Genomic DNA, 19,214 nt, shown 5'->3' with positions numbered 1-19,214 from the left:
TTCAGATTTGATTTTTTTCCAAACCGTTCGCTCGCAGAGATATGAAACCGAAATATTATATATCTTAACAATCAGAAATCACTTAAAAAGAAATTCCTCAATTTTATTACTGCAAAACACAAAAATATATTTTATGGTGAAAATAGCCTTTGGCACCTAAATGCACATTTCGACATAAAAGTGCTCTTCTTTTAGCTTTGCCCCCCCCCCCTCCCAAACGAAAGTACTTTCCGCCGCCCCTGGAAATGAGATAGACAAAAGAAGGGTCTCTTCATCATGTTCATGAAAATAAACGAGTTGAGATATTTGAACGTTAGGAGGGACATTCTCGAAGAATTATTTCCAAGTCAATGCACAATAATGTCCTTTGGTAAGGCACCAAATCCTCCGGAGATGTCCTCAAGCTATTAGTGCTCTAGTTGCTAATAACTTTCATTCGTTCACTAAATGGGTAAATATTTCCATCGTTTGGTAAACTGCACTCAAACGTGGTTCAACCAAGGGCCTCTTCACACACGTGAATCTTGAATCACCATTATATTGATGATTGTAATTCGTTTTTAGAATCATCGGACCTTTCACACGGAAAATTCGTACCGTAATTTGAGTGAAACTTGACTGGAATTCACCTCCGGAGTAGAATTTGAATTTGTGGTTGGGATTAGCGTTCGTGATTCTAGTTTTCGTTTCACACGTGCTAAAAATTCGTCATTGGCCTTATTTTTCTCTGGAATCATCATTCAAGTTGCTCTTTTTTTACCGTGTGAAAGGGAGGTTAGTCGCTCATTCATTGATTGTCCATTCAAATAGGAGTATTTATTTGATATAATGCAAGACCTTAAATCCCTTGTTTAATCAATTATCATAAGGGACACTCGTTACTTTTTAGAGGAATTATAGCTTTCTTTACTCTAGGTTCTTCCATTCTCATGAATTCAAACACGTAAAACCTGGATTAACAACTTTGCGGATAAATCTTTTACGTCATAGTCAATCAGAAAATTGGATATGGAGATACAGAATTACATCTTAATGCTGGGTTCAACCGAAAGCTGCCAACCTGAACAAGAAGATTTCAGTATCTTAACAGCCAAAAATCAGTATTTTGGTGAGGAGGCCAGTATTTTCAAAGAAATACCACAGGAATACACATAAAACAGGAACCTTAGAAACTTGAATCAATATTTTACTTGAAACCATCAGTATTATTCTCATTTTCTGTATTAAACACGGAAAATCTGTTAACTTGACAGCACTGTCAATCGCTAACAACTCATGAGCACCTGTTTTATTTTTCTTTAAAATTATAACGTAAATAACAGATGAATATATTTGCAACAATCAAGCATTTAAAATATGCATCACCGTTAACTATGCCGTAGACAATGGATTCGAAAATATATTAACGTCCGTTTCATCGGGCACGTTCGGATCGACTACCACAGGAAGATCTACAGGCGGCAGATCGACCTCCTCGACGGGTGTTTCAACGTCACTGACTTTCGTGTACTTGTCGACAACTTCTCCATTCTGTGCGTATTTCATTTGGAGGTATCCGTTTGGAAAGGTTGATTTCTTCTTCTTGCATTGGCATTCTTCTGGATCACTCGGTTTCGCGGTACCAGTGAGCTGGGTTTCCGTGACAGTCTTGTCTTGACGGGGAAATGGTTCGACGCCCTCTGTCAACTGCAAAGGTATTCCCCTGTCGTAGAGTCCGTAGTCATGACTGTGGTGGACGTGGCGGAAAGCCCAGTGTCTCTTGATCGTCAGGAATACCCAGAGTACGAACCACACCACGATGTATAAACTATCAAACACAACACAGCAAAGCATTCTCTGGTCCCCGGAGAACCGATAAACGCTCATGTATTCTAGTATGAACGGAGTCTTGCAAGAAATGAAGACAACAAGCGCACCCATGGCGGCAATTTGTGGCAGAAACCCATTATATTTAAGGACGAATAAGGTCTCTATCGGGACATCGTCGCTATTTCTAGTCCTCCTCAGTTGATTATGCTTCAGGCGGCCGTACCCGTACAAATACAAAATGGCCGCTGCTACGAATACCGTGATATTGTTGATTAAGTATGCCGGAATTAATGATGGTCCCGACGAGAACACTGGTTTTGCGCTAATGTTGTACTTCTCCCAACCAAACCCGTGTAGTTTATATAGTAGTGACATGCCGATGAAACCTAATGCATACTGTACCGCATTCATCATAAGTTGTATGGAAATCAGCAGCGCGAAGCCTTTATGACACGCCCAGAATACGTCCGCGTAACGGATGGCGTAGATGAAGAGTGGCACCACGTAATTGAGGTAGTTGATTGTCACTACGACTGTGCTGAACGAGTCATCAAGATTTGAGACTGCGTCAGACTGGTGCTCTGCTGACGGAGTCGATTCAGTGGGTAAGATGGATTGGTATTCGATGGATGGGGCGACGAATGCATGAATTCTTAGGTAGGTGATGTTTGTGGAGTCCTCGACGAGAAATATTTCCCCAACCTCCGATTTCCAGATCATTTCTGAAAAAGAAAGAACGCATTTAAAAACTTATCATAAATCATAACTATTTCAAAAGTGCACTTCTTGAATACACTGCGAGATCTAGAAAAGGTTCCAATTGCTCCGATGGAAAATCTGCATGTTAAGCCAAACATAAATCTAACCTTCAAAACTAAGTCAACCACAATCCTTATCCTTATATTATTCTGAAAATAAAAACGTCATTACAATCCTTACTCTAATCATATGCCCTATGCGATATTAAGACCGGTGTAAATGTCGAAGGGGCAAATGTCTTGTCACCCTACATGAAACACAGATTGATGCAAAGACATAGAGCGAGAAAGAGATATAAGGGAAATTGGAGTCTTCAGACAGTCATATCTTCAATGAAATCTTACTCCAAAAAAGATATACCTATAACTAGGGTGATGACAATTTCAAAATTAATAAAATAATGCAAATTTCTCACTGAGGAATGAGAAAAAACTAGACTAACATATCACTAACCCTAACCCTATGGTAAGAAAAAATAATCTTTTCTGCACTGGCAAAGAAAACGTTTTTCTTTTGAATATTGCACATCGACCCTTCTCTTTAGAAATACGGTTTTCACTGGACCACCATATTCCAATCGGAGTCACAGCCACTATCAGAACAGTTTGGTGTTTCTTAAAGCAGTTCGTTCAGTAATGCACGACTTTACCCACGACCGGAACATGTTCTTAGGTGCTCGGTCAGCTACAGAGATGAACATCATTTAGCAAAATAGGGTCACCAGTCGAGAGTAGAATTCGTTCGTAACCTCAGAACACCTTTATGAAGCACCTTCAAGGGCCCCATCTTACGAAGAGTTACGACTGATCCAATCAATCCCAACGAGATGAAAATCCATCAATGTCACATTTTTTTCTACAAGAAAATTTGCACAATGTCTTTTGTTAACAACGACACCATATCCAGTAAATATTAATCATGCAGTTCAGACGTTGATGTTGCTGGATTTCCATAGCTGTGGTTGATCGGATCGATCGCAGACCTTTGTAAGACGGGGCCCAGATCCAGACTTTAATTGATATAAGGTGTTAACTGCTGCTTTATTGAATGGAACGTGCTACAAACCTGGTGGCAGAAGACCGGATTGTATGGCCCTGGCTTGGAGAAAGATGACAGGGAGGAGAAGACAGAACGCCGATGTGATATGGATCGTCGCTCCTATGGGTCCTAGATGTTTCCGACAGGACCGCACAGTCTGGACGACCACTCGGATGATGTGGGCGATGGACTCCTCGTCCCCTCTGGCATCACCTTGTTGACAATCCTTAGGAGTCTTAGTCTCGTCGGGTTTCTTTTTCTTCCGCTTCCGTTTGGCAGCTCCGAGTTTGGACTGATCGTTGGCGTGGTTCCCGACCTTGAAGTATTGGGTAGGTATGAAGGCGGTGATCAGGAGAGCGGCCATGATGATCAGACAAAGGTACAGCCTTCATAGAGTTGAAAAATCGAGATTGAACGAATAAAGATTCGGTCGTATTTCAATATTCAATTCAATTAACTTATTTCCATATTCAAATTGTACAATATAAAACATGATAAAAATAAAAACAAGAATTAATCACATATGACAAAATACCAAAAAACACCAGTATCAAAAGCTACAAAAATACAAAGAACAACCAAAGAAGGAGAACATAAGTAACCTGAATATGGAGAAATTGCCAAAAAGCCAAAGACGCTTACCGGGGGCAATCCAAGAGGACTGTTGGATTGCTGTCATGTTTACAGTATGTCAAGTAGAAGTTTCATCAATTTGTAGTTGTTTAATTGGATGTCTTCAAAGCATAGTAAAAAATAAATCATCGAGCCTGTTAATTAATGAGGTGTTCTAATATTTCAATAGGCTAATTGGTAGTGGAAATTCAAATTTGTCTGAACACGTTCCGATGTATATGCCATATATATATATATATGCTTGTGGGATCCATTGTCAATCCATAAGATTCATAAATTCCACTTAGGCCTTTATTAATTTTTTATTATTTATTTTTGTCTTACACTGGTTTGATATGAACAATGCCTTGTTGTAATTACAATTGTTTAATTTCTTTTTTATATTCGAGGGGCCCGTTGCATGAACGTAGCTATTATGTTAACCTTGCCATCCAATGATAACTACCATGGTAACGATGTTCAACAGCCAATCAAAATCAAGGATTCCATACAAATTACCACGGAATGGCAAAGTTACAATAATTGTAACATTTATGCAACGGGACCGAGGACCGAGGTGCAAAACAGTGATTATGTATCTGATTGTGTAAACCTGTTTAAGCACGAATAAATTAACAACTAAAAAATCTAAATTGTAAACACGGAAATACTCAAACCAGTGGAAATAGTAGTTGAAGTAGATTTCCCTGTCGTGGTAGGCATTGGTAAGACGAGGTGAAGTAGTAAAAATTGCAGGACGGAAAGAAGGAATGAAAGAACATGTAGGGAGAAAAGGAAGAAGACAAAATGAGGAGAGGAAGAAGGAGAGTAAGAAGTCGACTACGACGATGATGATGAGAGAGATGAGGAGAAGAAAGAAGAAGAAGAAATAGGGAGGAGAGAAGAAAGAAAAGCTTGGCCGAAATCTCAACGATCCGTGTTGTTCATTACCTTAACTCAGGGGTGGGTCGCTCTCCTTCTGGCCATTTAAGCGAATCATAGTGTCTGTATCTGCGATTACCATCAAATACCAAGAACATCGTGATGACAACAGCCAAGTTACAGTACCAGATAGACTCTAAAGAGTTCATTCGCATGCTGGAAGGGTTACACGACATGGTTGGTCCAGGCCCAACCCTGAGGCGGACTGAAACTGGGAAATGTCTCCAAGTTTATAATCTTGCGGAGGTTGTCCAAGCAAGTTGTATTCTGAAACATTGAGGTTTCGACGATGTTTTAGAACACGGATAACTGTTCACGCTGCCTCTTCTGCATCAAGCCTTTCAAGTTGATACTCCATGCAAGTATGTATCATTTTAAATCTATTCAGAATTGCGCTCAATGGCAAACGTTGTTGACAAATCTTTGCAGTCACTCCGTCTCCTTGAAGGTACGCAATTTCTTTAGACTTGATATAAAACGTTTGAAATACCAATGTCCTCCTGATGTAGGCCTTCGATAGCGTCCATCAATGCCACACGAGGTTATAATTGAACAGGGTTGAATGTGACGTCAATGGTGAAGAACAGAGACATTACTTGTGACGTCAACGTATCTCGGTATGTTCCAATGAGCAGTATCATCTGTTGAAATGAATAAGAATAACATGAATAAGCTACAGTATAAATAAATCGACATTGTAAACATCAGCCGGATTCGCATGGGCACTTGGGAGTTCAGTAAGAGAAACAACCAAAGCCATCAATATTCACCAATAAGAAACCATCCAAAGTCAGTTTTTTTAAATTCATTTCCAGAAACATGGTAGGTTTTTTTTATCATTGAGTAGTCATTAATGTGTCTTCCATTTACAGGGAACAAACAACGTTCACACTGTGAGCAGGTGAGGACTGCATGAAACATCTAAACCTCCCACTGATTTCTCTCTTGAGACATTTCATAGTTTGACTGTGTGTAATCCATAAGGATTTGTTTGGTTCGTTTGGTTTACAAATTTCATCAGCCTTAGCCCAAATTAATTTTCATCGATATCTTCAAAATCTAATTTAGTCACCATTCAGGCTAAGAGAAATATAAATTGACACAAATGGTGCATTCTACTTTGTTTCAATTACCTGGTTTAGAACGTATACCTGGTCGTATATACTAGTGTTGTATAAATTACCATTAATTTTACCATGTTAGGCAACGTTAGTAATGTCGTTGGCAAATTCAAGAAAATAATGGGCCTTTTATTTACTCCTTTTGATAGTTTACCCGATGAAGTCTATGTAAAATGAATTAAAATATCAATTAGTTACAGTAATGAACGTAAATAAGGATGAAAAAATAAAATCCAGCATAATTTCCTCTCTTTTTTTTTTGGGGGGGGGGAGGGGTTGATGACAGGTAGGCAAAATTGGCGGCACCTTAGTATGTGTGTTCGGCCAATAAGGCAAAAAACGATTGTTATCATGATAAACCGATATTTGCCATTAAGAATACAACCCAGTCTCTCTTTCATTCTCTTCTGTTCATGTAATCGTTCGACGGGACGGTCGTCTTCCCCGTTCCAACTATACGCCCCTGGTATACAAGTTCAATCTTTACTGGAATCAATTATCATAATACAACAACAAACTATTTATACGAGCCTGAATGATGATTTGATACGTCTCGAATTATTTAAGTCAATACGTGACACAGTATAAAACGATATTGGAATAATTGAATTAAGTCCGGGACGTTTCACTGAATGTATAGCCAAGACCAGCAAGCAACAAAATCCCAAGACCATCGAGAAAATTCGTTTTCACACATCTTGTACAGAGTCACCCGCAGGCATGGGGCATAAAATAAAGTCCAATTTATTCCATCTTCTACGAAGATCGCATAATTAATGCCAAATTACGAATGTAAAACATTGTAAAATATAGGCAAAATTCACTGCTTCCTTCTTGGCAAACGGCCTTAGGCAAGCCTAATTATACCGTTTACAAAATTCCCATTGCGTTCTTACCTGCATATTAAGATTTTTTGTTGTTTCAGTTCTTTTTTTTCTGTCTGCAGGAGCAACATGAAACGGAACAGAAATTCTACGTACGATTCACTTGTATTCAAATCTCAACAACAACGACCAAATAATATACAAAATCCAAGGTCGGTAAATATCCTTAGATTTGATAGCCAATAATATGAAGTGTGTTCAGTTATGCATGAATATATATCAGTCTGGTTATTTGAGCAAATCGATGTATTTTTTTTTCTTTTGAGAGGAATTAAAAATGGAATCTTGTGGACACCGAGTACAAGTTGAATGGAGGAATTTTTCAAATGGATTTTATCTGTCGAAACACGTAGAATAGAGGATACTTTGGATCATGTATTTTTAGTCTTAATTCGATTATTCATCATATATTTCTTCTCAATATAATGTGGAACCGAGTGTCAGTTCACACTGAACATGTAACATGATTGCAATATTTTGAGGTTCATTCCAGAGGGTCCTTATTGTCACATTAGTAAAAAAAAATGAAATATCGTATTTTAAAATATCATAGAATAAAAAAGAAAAGATACAATGAGTGTGGAACATCGACTGTCAAATTTCCAAATCACTGAGTGGTACACACAACCATTTTGTTAATAAATTTCAAAATCTAGTTTCACCCGAATTTTTTTAATGAAAATATTCAGCATAATACTTGTTTAATTCTTCATGAATTATTCAAATCAACTGTTGTTCTTCTTGGGTGGACTTGACCCTAATCGAAGAATTAGATAAACAAATGCTATTCGAAGCAATACTAGTTATGGTTCAATGGTCACACAAATATATGAAAGTACATGGTATTAATTTGCTTCACCTGTACATGCATGAATGTCCATAACGATGATCAATTTAAAGATTTTTTAATCAATAAAAACAAAGTTTTGTAAACAAACATGTACTCATTAAACAATGGAGATCAATCGATTTGCATGCCCTCCCATAGAAATATTAAGAACTGACCTTTTTTAACTGTAAATTTTTACAAAAATTGCCTAAAACTGTTTACAGAAATCCTTCAATTTCACCAAGAAAGTGTAAGTGGAGATCAGTCGTTTTGCATGCCCTCCCATAGAAATCTTAGGAACTGATATTTTCTAACTGTAAATTTTCATAAAATAACATGAAAGAGTTTACAAAATCCTCCAATTTCACTTTTTGTTTAGAAAATGCAAAAGCACCCCCAGGGCAAACTTCGTCGCTGCGCTCCGTCGCTTTCTAGTTTCTTCGAATATTTTACACGAATTGCCCCCTACCCCGGAAAAAAAATTTGCGTACGGCCGTGTGGCACATCATCCTAATATGAGTGTGAACTTTGAGGACAACGGCTGGAAGGCTAACGATTATTGAACCTTGATCCATGAATTACCATGTCACTGTGTACATGTAAATACAACGATGAAGGAATGCTACAGTTGTCATAAGATATCTCACGCATAGGAATGTCACTCAAGACTAAGTGTGGACGATTATAATATATTGTCATTCATGAGTGAAGCGATCAATATTTCTTCAATCCGAAGCACAGAATTGTGAGTCGTAACCTTGAAGTTGTATGTTCAAACAAAACCATATACATGTAACACGTTGGTTTGAAATAATATGTTACTTATTACGCAAAACAATAGAAGAGCCCGTCAGTTCAAAGAAAACATGAGTTTTAGGAATTCGCGAAGATTCATGAAAGAAAGATGATCAAATTGTACAATTATTCATGTAATCGTGTCGAAATACACTACTCGAAATGACAAGATGTAAAGTATGGTGTTTTTATTTTTTATTTTTTATTTTAGCCGTTCTAAAAATCTATTTTGATCCAATCAATCATGCTATTACAAAAACAGGGAATAATAGGGGTGGTCTTTCTTGACCTTTTTTCCTTCATTAAATAGGGAGTTTCAACAACCACCACCCAGACGCTTTCTAGAAAGTTGAAAATCTAGTGTCAAAAGCCGATCAGGGGCCCGTTGCAGAAAGAGTTGCGTTTAAACGCAAGTCAAAAAATCAATCGCAAGTCCCAAATGCGCGCTGTTGATTGGTTGAAAATCAAGTTGCGCATGATTTTTAGAGTTACGATTGATTGCAAATCTTTCTGCAACGGGGATCAGAAAGCAGTCTTTGTCGAAATAAGGTGAATCCAAACAGCAATGTCGTCTTGAACTCGACATAATGCTATTTTCGTTAGCTCCAAATCTTAGGAAGATCTTTCGCCCTGGTTCACCAATTTTCGACAATGGCCGTTAAGCTGTTAACTGTGAATTGACGTGCATTTTCAATATGTTTTCAACGTTCCAGAAAGAGTCTTCGCACTGTTGCGAAAATCACAGGCAACAAAACTGTCATAGAAAAACATAAGCGAGATATTAGTGTTGGTTACCTACATATTATTTGGGAAGTGAGACAAAGTTGCCACCTATCAAATCAAAGTCATAAAAGGTTAACATGCTCTCCAATAAAATGCTTTGTTTTCTTATTTTAATCCATAATCTTTGAAGGCTGGTGACCCATCTCTTTAAACAAATTGTTTGCAGAGAGCGTAATAAAACCAGAATAAAAAGATTAAAAGGCAGTCTAGTACTATCAGGGTGTTTGGGTTCGAGAGGTCCTCCCACCCCGACCCCTTCCCGGAGATACTAAGATACACATAAAGGGGTTCTCCAGGCTAAGAATATTATGTTTTGAACAGATAAAGAAAAAATCGGACAAGCAAAACACTAAAAATTTGATCAAACTCGGACAATGATTGACAAAGTTGTGACATTTGAATATTTGCATTATTTCGGTGAAACGATTTGATTCCCCTTTTCATGAATATTCGATAAACTTATGATATCTTGTCCCCACTTGTTCTTTTGCATTTATCACCTGATTTTTTTTCACGTTGTATATTCCAATTAATACCCAACCCCCCCAAAAAAATGGATTGACAAGTGACCTAATGCATGAGATAGTCATTGCTGCAACTTATTTTATCATATAGATGATGGCAAGCATTATGAAAAAAAAGTGCATGGTGAATAATCTTATTCATCAACCTCAAACTAACTAATTCAGTTATTAAAATAGTGAACCGGCGCATCCTGTATTTATTTTTTTTAAAAGCTTAAAGTGATTGTTTAACATTGGTTTGACTTTTAAAAAATCTGAGCTAGAAGGTCACACTTGTCACCTGTGTCTAGGATATGTTACAAAAATGAAGCCCAGAAAAAATTGCGTTCGAAAATAATTATTTAGTGCTTCAAAAATTGAAATATAAAGTGACCGGAAACACCATCTTAATTTCATCCCATACACTTATGTGTACTATTTAGGCGTCTATAAGACGCCTATTTACAAAATCGGGGTTATCCTTGTAGTTTTAGCTTTTCATTCTCAATAATGGTTGTTTTCAGGGTTTATTAGTTCTAATACATGCACTGGTACACATGTTTCATCTTGGTTTGAGAATTTTTTAAATCGGCTGCTCACAAAGTTAAACAATACCTTTAAGTTAAACATTGATTTCACTAAAAATTTCTATTAGACATGTTAGAACCGAATCGTGCTGTACATGTACTGTCGAAAAATATGGGGTGTTAAACCATTGGCGGATCCAAGGGCCAGATCTGACCCTTTTGAGATCCACAGTCAACATTTTTTTATGTTAATATGGTGTTCATAGTTCAAAAAGACAATATGCCGCCCTTTTGAGAGTCTTGGTAAACATTTCAAATGGAATATATCGTTTATTCACAAGTGATGACATTTTTTGGCTTGTCAAAGTTTACGTGGGACAAAATCACCTTTATTTTTTTGGTGACAACCTTTTTTTTTGGCTTGTCAAATTTTCCTGGGGAAAATGTGCCCCCGTTTGGAAAACCCTGGAACCGCCCCGGGGTAAAACGGACACCAGATTAAAAGGGCTGATGTGGTCCACTCTATGTACACCGAGTTAACGCAAAGTTTATAATAATAAACACAGCATTTATTATGCGCCATCTACATGTATCTAGTGAACTATTCCGAGGCGCAGAGGGATTGGGAATTACAGATAAAATAATTTGCATATGTATGGGTGCATGAATAAATGAAATTAGCTAACAATATTTAACAAAAATAAGAAGAAAACAGATAAGATTTTGGGTATTTTTTAAATGGTTCAAGTGATTCTGCTGTTCGGATCCTCAGTGGAAGAGCATTCCAGAGAGATGGAGCTGATGAGGCAAATGCCTTTTCTCCCATAGTTAAATTCATTCTTTGTACATTTAGCTGTTTATTATACAACCTAGCATGACGTAAAATCAAAATGCAAAACAAAAAAAGACGGGATAATACTCTTGAACCAAACATGCCAAAGGTCAATGTTTTTTGTCAGTCTTAATCTTTACCCTATCCTTGGGAGGGTCGTTCAAATCAAATTCAAGGAATTGTTAGACAAGTATTTGTTCTTGGTCATAGTGGTCAACTTTTATCATGTGTCCCCGATATTATCAAAACCTCCACTGTCATATTGTATACAATACATGTTTTCATAGAAAACGATAATTGAATGTGTGTATATATACGTTTATCTAATATGCCAAATCGTGATCAGCAATCATGGAGGATATGCAAATAACAGAGAAATTGACGACGTCACATGCTCACTATTTATTCTGTATTGTATTTAAAGAAATATCAACGATTTCATTTACTTCTTATGATCTAAGAATTTGCTTTTGACTCGTTAAAATGTAAAATTCAACAAATCTATATAAACTGATGATTTCATATTTGTTTACGCAATGAAATAGTTATGCTTCACATCATCAGCTTCATGAAAAGAATACTAACACCGTTTTGTAAAAAATAACAAAACTTAAAAATACACCTTTTTTTCTATAAAGTAAGGAATATGCTATCTGGGTGCTGTGGCCTGTGGCTGTAATCGAAGCTGCATCGGGGAGTTACAAAGTGATGCCGAGGTTCGAGCCATGGTCACGTCTTTCGGATGGTGACGTTAAATATCGGTCCCAGACGTAAATAATCACACCTGATTGATGCATGCTGTTTTAACTCGAACACATTCTGAATTTTTCGCATGTGTACAATTGATAGATTATGGTGTAAAAAACTAATTTCTAGTGAAAATGTTCAGTAGGCCTATTCTTTAAAAAAAATCGTGTTGCACATAAAATTGCGAGTAGTGTCGCTTGTAAAACTTCGTGTGCATTGCACATTCTTTTTTGACTCACATAAACTCAATTTATTATGTTTAATCTTGATTAAGATATCTTTACAACAAGTTTTATGGTATACCCAAGTTTTGTCCGCAGATAAACATTGATTATTCCCAAAAATAATCAACCTTAAAGGGGCGTTTAGGCTCATGGTTAGCCAAAATCAGAATAAAGAGATGGCGTAAGAGTCATTTTTGTAAAACGGTTCCAAACAAGATATGCTTGCACGAGGTATGTATATGTATTTCAGGTTGTAGCTGGGGATCAACATTGATAGCAAAGATCGACCATTGCAAATTGGGACAATTGGTTAAAGCTAATTTTTCTTACTAGTTTCCAGTATGGGTGAATGACTGTTAGTTTATTTATTTTCCGATTTAGAAAAAAAAACACAATATATGAATATATTTAACATAAATAAATAACATAAATGACATCAATTGAAATAAACAAAATGAATTGCAAATATATGTTGAATAGATAAAATAAATAAAATAATCGAAAAGATTGCCCATTTCAGAGTTATTGACATAAATTACTTTGTTCTTCCATGGGGTCTATAAAAACATTAAAATACAAAGGAGATTTGATATTGAAAAAAAGAAAATAAAAGGGGGAAATAACATAAGCATAACTGAATGTATTAATTAACATCCCCCATCCACAATACAATTTATCAGACCAAAACCTATTTTGACGTCAAACATTTGTATTACGGTAATACTAACCCCCGGTTCGATTCACGAGTAGGATTTGTTATATGTCATTCATCGCATAGAATAAAACCATCGGTCCTTTGGTTGATGACAATTTTTTGATTAAATGTTTTAAATAAATCCCTGTTTAAACATAGGACATCTGGGTTGGTGTTTGGGCGAGTCATCTAATATCCAACCCTTTTCTGTACTGCGTGATCTTCCCCGGGCCACCATGAATTTAAAAGAAAACAAAACAATGAAGTTACTTTCTGTGTCGAACTTCATTTTGCGAATGTTTTATGGCCCTCAATCTTTTCAACATGTTGATTGGGTAGATGAAATAATTTTATTTACCGCCCTTTCACACGGTAAAACTAAAATAAATGATGATTCCAGTGAAAAATAAGGCGAATGACGAATATTTATTGCATGTGAAACCAAACTAGAACATGATTAGAATCACGAACGCTAATCACAGTCACGATTACAATATCAATCATCATTTCAATGATGATTTAAGATTCACGTGTGGAAAGGCCCTAAGTTCGATTGTAATCGGTAGAGGAATTAAAGAACTACAAAGAAAAAAAAAAAAATACTTTTAGCCATGATGAATTATGGTTGATAACAGAAAATACGCATAATCCTTAGAACAGAGGGAGCATGAGAGAGATCGTGGGGTTAAATTTTATGAAAATATTTTCGAGTAATTTTATCGTATAGAAATTCCAACTAAGGAAATAAAGAGACCCCCCCAAAAAAAGTGCAGACAGATATTTTGTCACATATTGTAAATAAATAGTTAATAAATTCAAATAGCTGTTGTCTCTTTTTTACATAGATTTTTCATTTTATGAATATATTTTGGGGTCACGGTCTCGATGTTTATTGGAAAACTGAACAGAAAAGAATCCAAATGCAACAAGGCAGACATATGGAGGATGAATGATTCCACCATGATTATGTTCGTAATTTTGACATTTGGCTGTTTGATTCAGCGTTGAATGTTGAAATGTCACGGCAACTTGAGAATTGACCGATTTTTTTTGTCTTTTTGTCTACTGCTTGAGTGTATATAGCAATCGCCTTGGCAGTGCTAATGTTCATTCATGCATTCATACGTTAAGTACCTAGACACATCAAGTCCAGTCACATGCAGAGTCCACACGAATTAGAAATGTCAAAACCTTGTACCCCCTTCTTAAGTCTCGTGTTGAACGCAACGTGGTATCCAACACCGACATAGTGCTTTGACAAGCTTCAGATGCTTAAACTATGGGATGGTCCGGGCGTAAAATATTGATACACTGTATCTAAATAGATAGAGTAAAATTCACAGAGCAATATAAATGTCATCAAAATCAGACAAGTAATGAAGTTATTGACTTTTAAAGTTTACATGTATGAATATTTTGTTACTTCTGTTTAACAGTTATATAGTCATGAATATCAATCATGTGGGCTGATGATGTCATATCCCCACTTTCCTTTTTTCTTATGTTATTACAAGAAATCATAATTGATTCATTTTTTCATACATGTGTAAATCATGTGTCTCCATCATGGTGAATTAAGTTGCGGCAATAAATAACTCATGCACTTAACGGACAAGTCAACCCCAACAAAAAGTTGATTTGAATAAAAAGAGAAAATTCAAGAAGCATAACACTGAAACTTTCATCAAAATCGGACGTGAAATATGAAAATTATGGCACTTTAGAATTTTCCTTAACTTTACAAAACAGTTATATGCACATCCTGGTGGATATAGGAGGCTGATGACGTCATTCATTCACTATTTCTTTTGTATTTTATGATATGAAATAGGGAATATTCTATTTTCTCCTCATTGTCAATTGAAACAACGATTAGTTCCTCCCTGAACATATGAAATGAGCATTGTTACTACTATATGGTTCAGTCAAGTTGGTCCTTATTGCCAAATAATTATGTAAAAAATGAAATATTGTATAATAAAAAAAAGAAACAGTGAGTGAGGGACATCATCGACCGTCTCAATAAAGTAATGCCTATCACTGTTTTGTGAAAAATAAGCAAAACTTCAAAGGGCCAAAACTTTCTTATTTTACATCCGATTTTGATGAAATTTTCAGCGCTTTGCTAGATTGATTTTCCCTATTTATTCAAGTCAACATGTTTGTCTGGGGTGGATTTGACCTTTATTCAGTTGTCAATCCAATTGTTTTAGTTCTTGGAAGAAACAAATTTAATAAACCTAATTTCATATCATACAATACAAACGAGCAAGTGGGGATATGACATCATCAGCCCACCTAATGAATATTCATGAAGACATGCCGATAACTGTTTCCCCGGAATATGCAAATTTTAAAAATTCAATAACTTCGTTATTTGTTATCCGATTTTGATTAAATTTTCAGCATTTTGCTCTGCAAATTATACTCTTTTTAATGAGATATAAATATCTCGAGCCTGGACCGTCCTAAAATTGACTAAGGGGTTCCTAGACGTAGCTCCAGAGTAGTAGCTATTATACGAGGTATGAAATAGATTGAAGTAAACATATCACTCGCAGTGATTATTGAGCAATAGCACAACTACATTAAAACATGGACATGTTAGAGATGGACTATTCAACGCTATTATTTCTTTGATCGAACGAGATCCGTCTAGTGACAGGTGTTTTGACAATAACGACTACCAAGGACAGCTTTCCTGCATGGTTTTGGTCTTGTTAGCTGATGTCCTGTGTTAGAAAATGATTTTCAATCAACATGCTGTAGACATTGAGAGGCCAAATTGAAAAGCAGGTTTTGTGACATACAACGTGATTTGATCCGCACACTTCCGCACGCACATGTCAACACGATGCGAACCATGTATCTCAGGAATATTAGAAGGAAAATTTGAAAAATGTGATTATAAATAATAGACAATCACAATATTGCCTTTAGCTTCAAATATGCATACATTTTCATAATGGAACTAAAATGACCTAATGTAAACCAGAACTGCACATCGATTTTCCAAGATCTAAGTGATGTATCATCTTTTGCGCATACAGGTTGTCAACATCAATGTCTAATCAGATACTGCATGCTTCTTTCAACTCATTGCCTAATTGACGGCGGAATACAGTACGACCAAAGAAGACAAATATGAAGAGAATGTTATTCGGTGCAAAATGACAGTCACATGTTGGTGAATTCGTTAACTAATCGATGAGTGTCCATCTATTATAGGTCCATAATTAAAGTTGCCGTGCTTTCCAAGAACCAAGAGGGGTGGTAACCATGGAGATTTACGGATGGGACCAACATGTCCCTCATGTAAGTGAAACAACGGCAACAAAAAAGGAGAGTGCGAACAACCGAAAGAGAATGAATATATATATATATATATATATATATATATATATATATGTATGTATATATGTATATATCTGAAAAGGTTTGTTCCAAAAGGAGCTAAATCCACTTTTGGTATTTTTCTGTAATTCACCACTTTTCCTTTAATAGCCACTGCTGTTTTATTTTGATAATGATGGTAGTGCTAGCATAATTAAAAAATCTATCATTCATTATCAATTTCTAATGAACTTTTGAAATATTATTTTTCATGGATTTAGCTCCTTTTGAAACAAAACCCTAGTAAAATTCAGATTTTTGCCAATTTAGACAAGTTTGATATATATATATATATATATATATATATATATATATATATATATATATATAGTAACAAAATAATGCTGAAGATAACGCTTTCGTTGCCAATAAGTTTATTGGCAATGAAAGCATTATCTTCAGCATTATTTTATTACCTTACAGAAGCCAATGCGTGAAACTTTAAGATACACAAACACACATGTATGTCTATAAATATATATACACATTGTGTGAAAGAAATAATAAATAAATTGAATATACAAGAGTTGTCAAAAACTGTTGTACGTGTTTAATTCATCTCTCTCTCCCCCCACACATATATAGTCGTATATAGTTCAATATTTTGAGTTTAGTATGCAAATTATGTTTGTTGCTATGCCTGTCAACTCTCTCGCAAGTTTCCAGGTTGTAAAGAAAAAAGCATGCGATTAAATTTCTTGTTTAGAATATGCCTATGATTGCATTACCAACATTGAAAGAAGGTATTCTTTTGGGCGTATTCTTTTTTTCCGGAAAGGGGAGGGGGGGGGGGGGTATTGGGCCTTACGAAAGACAATTCATGAACTCACATAGCAGCACACCTGTTCTATTCAATGACTCATTCTAATCTTAGCTTGGAAGTCCCACGTAAAATATGAGTTTTCATGTTTTCAAACATTTTTTTTCTTGGGGTCAAATGAATAATGCTTCACTGTCCGTTCAAAATATTTTTTGTCGTTGCACTAGCTCCTGTCAAGCGTTAGGGGGCAACCGGGAGGTGCATATCCAGCATCAGAACCTACTAGCATTGACAATAGTGACTCTACACTCTAGTGGGCAAATAAATAAGCGCAAAACTTACAAAAGAAACTCCATACACATTTATTTGCATCAATTATATTTGCAGTCCAACTGCAAAGGGCATAACAATATTCACGTACGGTTCAAACCGAAAATTCGAAACGTAAGTTTTATAATAAAATACAATATATAAGAGCCTAAATTGGTTTCATATTATATGGAATATTGATTACCATTGAATATCACCTTATGTCACCTGTGCTTTGCAGACTTTACTACGCAGACAATATAATCTCCATGCCATTTACATAGTGACTTCTCGAAAGATTTACACATCATACACACGGATAGCTTCCGCGCTCAAAGCTAGATGCATTTAATGCACGGGCTGTTAATTAAGGGAGACGGGTAGAAGGATTTTGTGCAATTAAATGTAGTACGAATGCTAAATCGAATTCAATCAGAAATTGAACCGATCGATACGCATCGCACTCTGTCTAAAAATACATCTGCAGAAATGATATAATAAGCAACACGGCAACCCATCTACGATATGGTCATATGTGTAGGTAGATGGTTTAAACAACACACAAAGTATATCAACAAGCTCACTCTACTTACCAGCCGTTACGGGGTCCTCATCGGGCTTAGCTCTGCCAAGCGTGGTTAATTCAAGATCCTTGACTGCAGAAAAAGCACAATATTCACGCATTAAACCGAGATTTGCGCTCCATCTATTTTTTAAAGGACGCTGGGTAAGGATGTTGGACGATCATCTTCTTAGCAATGTATTCTCACGCAGATGCTGGCGCGGCATCATTTTCTCTCTGTGTGTACGCGTGTGTGTAAAAATATATACACCGATTGCTCTTGGGAATACACTTGCACGGAGAAACCACTGTGTAGTAAGGCCGGCGTGGAGGTCTGAAGAAGGCGCGGGAGAAGTATGGCTACATTGGAGTTGACCGTGCTCGTTAAGTGTCGAAGTTCATTGATACTGACCCCACAAGACAGAATGCGAGTTATTCACACACCAGGCGCCGTTTGTTCGTCTATACAATGCATAAAATGCATCCACTCGCTATGCATCGCATTTTGACGAGTTCTGCTCTTCCCAACGTGTGCACACGCGCGCATATGTTGTTGAGGGATGCCCAGGTCGTGAGGAGGTCGTCTGCTTTGAAACAACGACGCGCGATAGACCCGAGACTTTGATCCCATTTAATCAGCCATGTCTCTAGTATAATACACTCTCTAAGTTGTTTGATTAGATTTAAATGCACCGAAAACAGGTTACTGAGGCTTATCAGAAACTCCTACAGAATCTTAGTGACGCATATATAGCTACTATGACTAACTGATCTTTGTTAAAGATTAACCCTCAACTTTGCCACTGTCTTAGTACGCGACTATTATAATAGTATTATACAAAGGGTTTTTCACTTGTGAGGTAATTACATTCCAATTGCTTCTGCGGGTACTTCGTAAGTTAGTTATTTTGTTAAGGAACGTTTTGGTTCAGAAGTATGCACATGTTTCGGGGACGTGACAATGGAATATACTAGTACTACCAGTGGCGGACCGTCACCCGGAGGAGACAAAGCATTTGAGGGGCATAGCATTGTTCACAAAGAATACCGTGCCCCTCCAATTATTTGTCTCCTTCGGGTCACGGTCCGCC

At 36.5% G+C, this 19,214-nt stretch overlaps 1 protein-coding gene across 1 annotated transcript; it reads right to left on the bottom strand.

Moving 5' to 3' along the window:
* Positions 1 to 18,928, bottom strand: LOC121425016 (protein tincar-like). The gene is made up of 4 exons (XM_041620948.1): positions 18,155 to 18,928; positions 5,170 to 5,801; positions 3,634 to 3,992; positions 1 to 2,531 (listed from the first exon to the last, which is right to left on the bottom strand). Exons 2-4 carry the CDS (start codon positions 5,334 to 5,336, stop codon positions 1,372 to 1,374), a joined length of 1,686 nt encoding a protein of 561 aa, XP_041476882.1. The 5' UTR covers positions 5,337 to 5,801; positions 18,155 to 18,928; the 3' UTR covers positions 1 to 1,371.
* Between the last annotated feature and the right edge of the window lie 286 nt (positions 18,929 to 19,214).

The sequence above is a fragment of the Lytechinus variegatus genome, chromosome 12, assembly GCF_018143015.1.
Source record: "Lytechinus variegatus isolate NC3 chromosome 12, Lvar_3.0, whole genome shotgun sequence".
Lineage (NCBI taxonomy): Eukaryota > Metazoa > Echinodermata > Echinoidea > Temnopleuroida > Toxopneustidae > Lytechinus > Lytechinus variegatus.
Note: the sequence above shows the minus strand (reverse complement) of the source record. Positions and strands in the feature narration are given on the sequence as shown.

Coding starts and splice junctions, on each gene's coding strand:
- LOC121425016 (XM_041620948.1), bottom strand. CDS start 5,336: ATGTCGTGTAACCCTTCCAGCATGCGAATGAACTCTTTAGAGTCTATC. Junction 3,993..5,169: donor CGACCCACCCCTGAGTTAAG/GTAATGAACAAC, acceptor AACTCTATGAAG/GCTGTACCTTTGTCTGATCA. Junction 2,532..3,633: donor ATCCGGTCTTCTGCCACCAG/GTTTGTAGCACG, acceptor TTTCTTTTTCAG/AAATGATCTGGAAATCGGAG.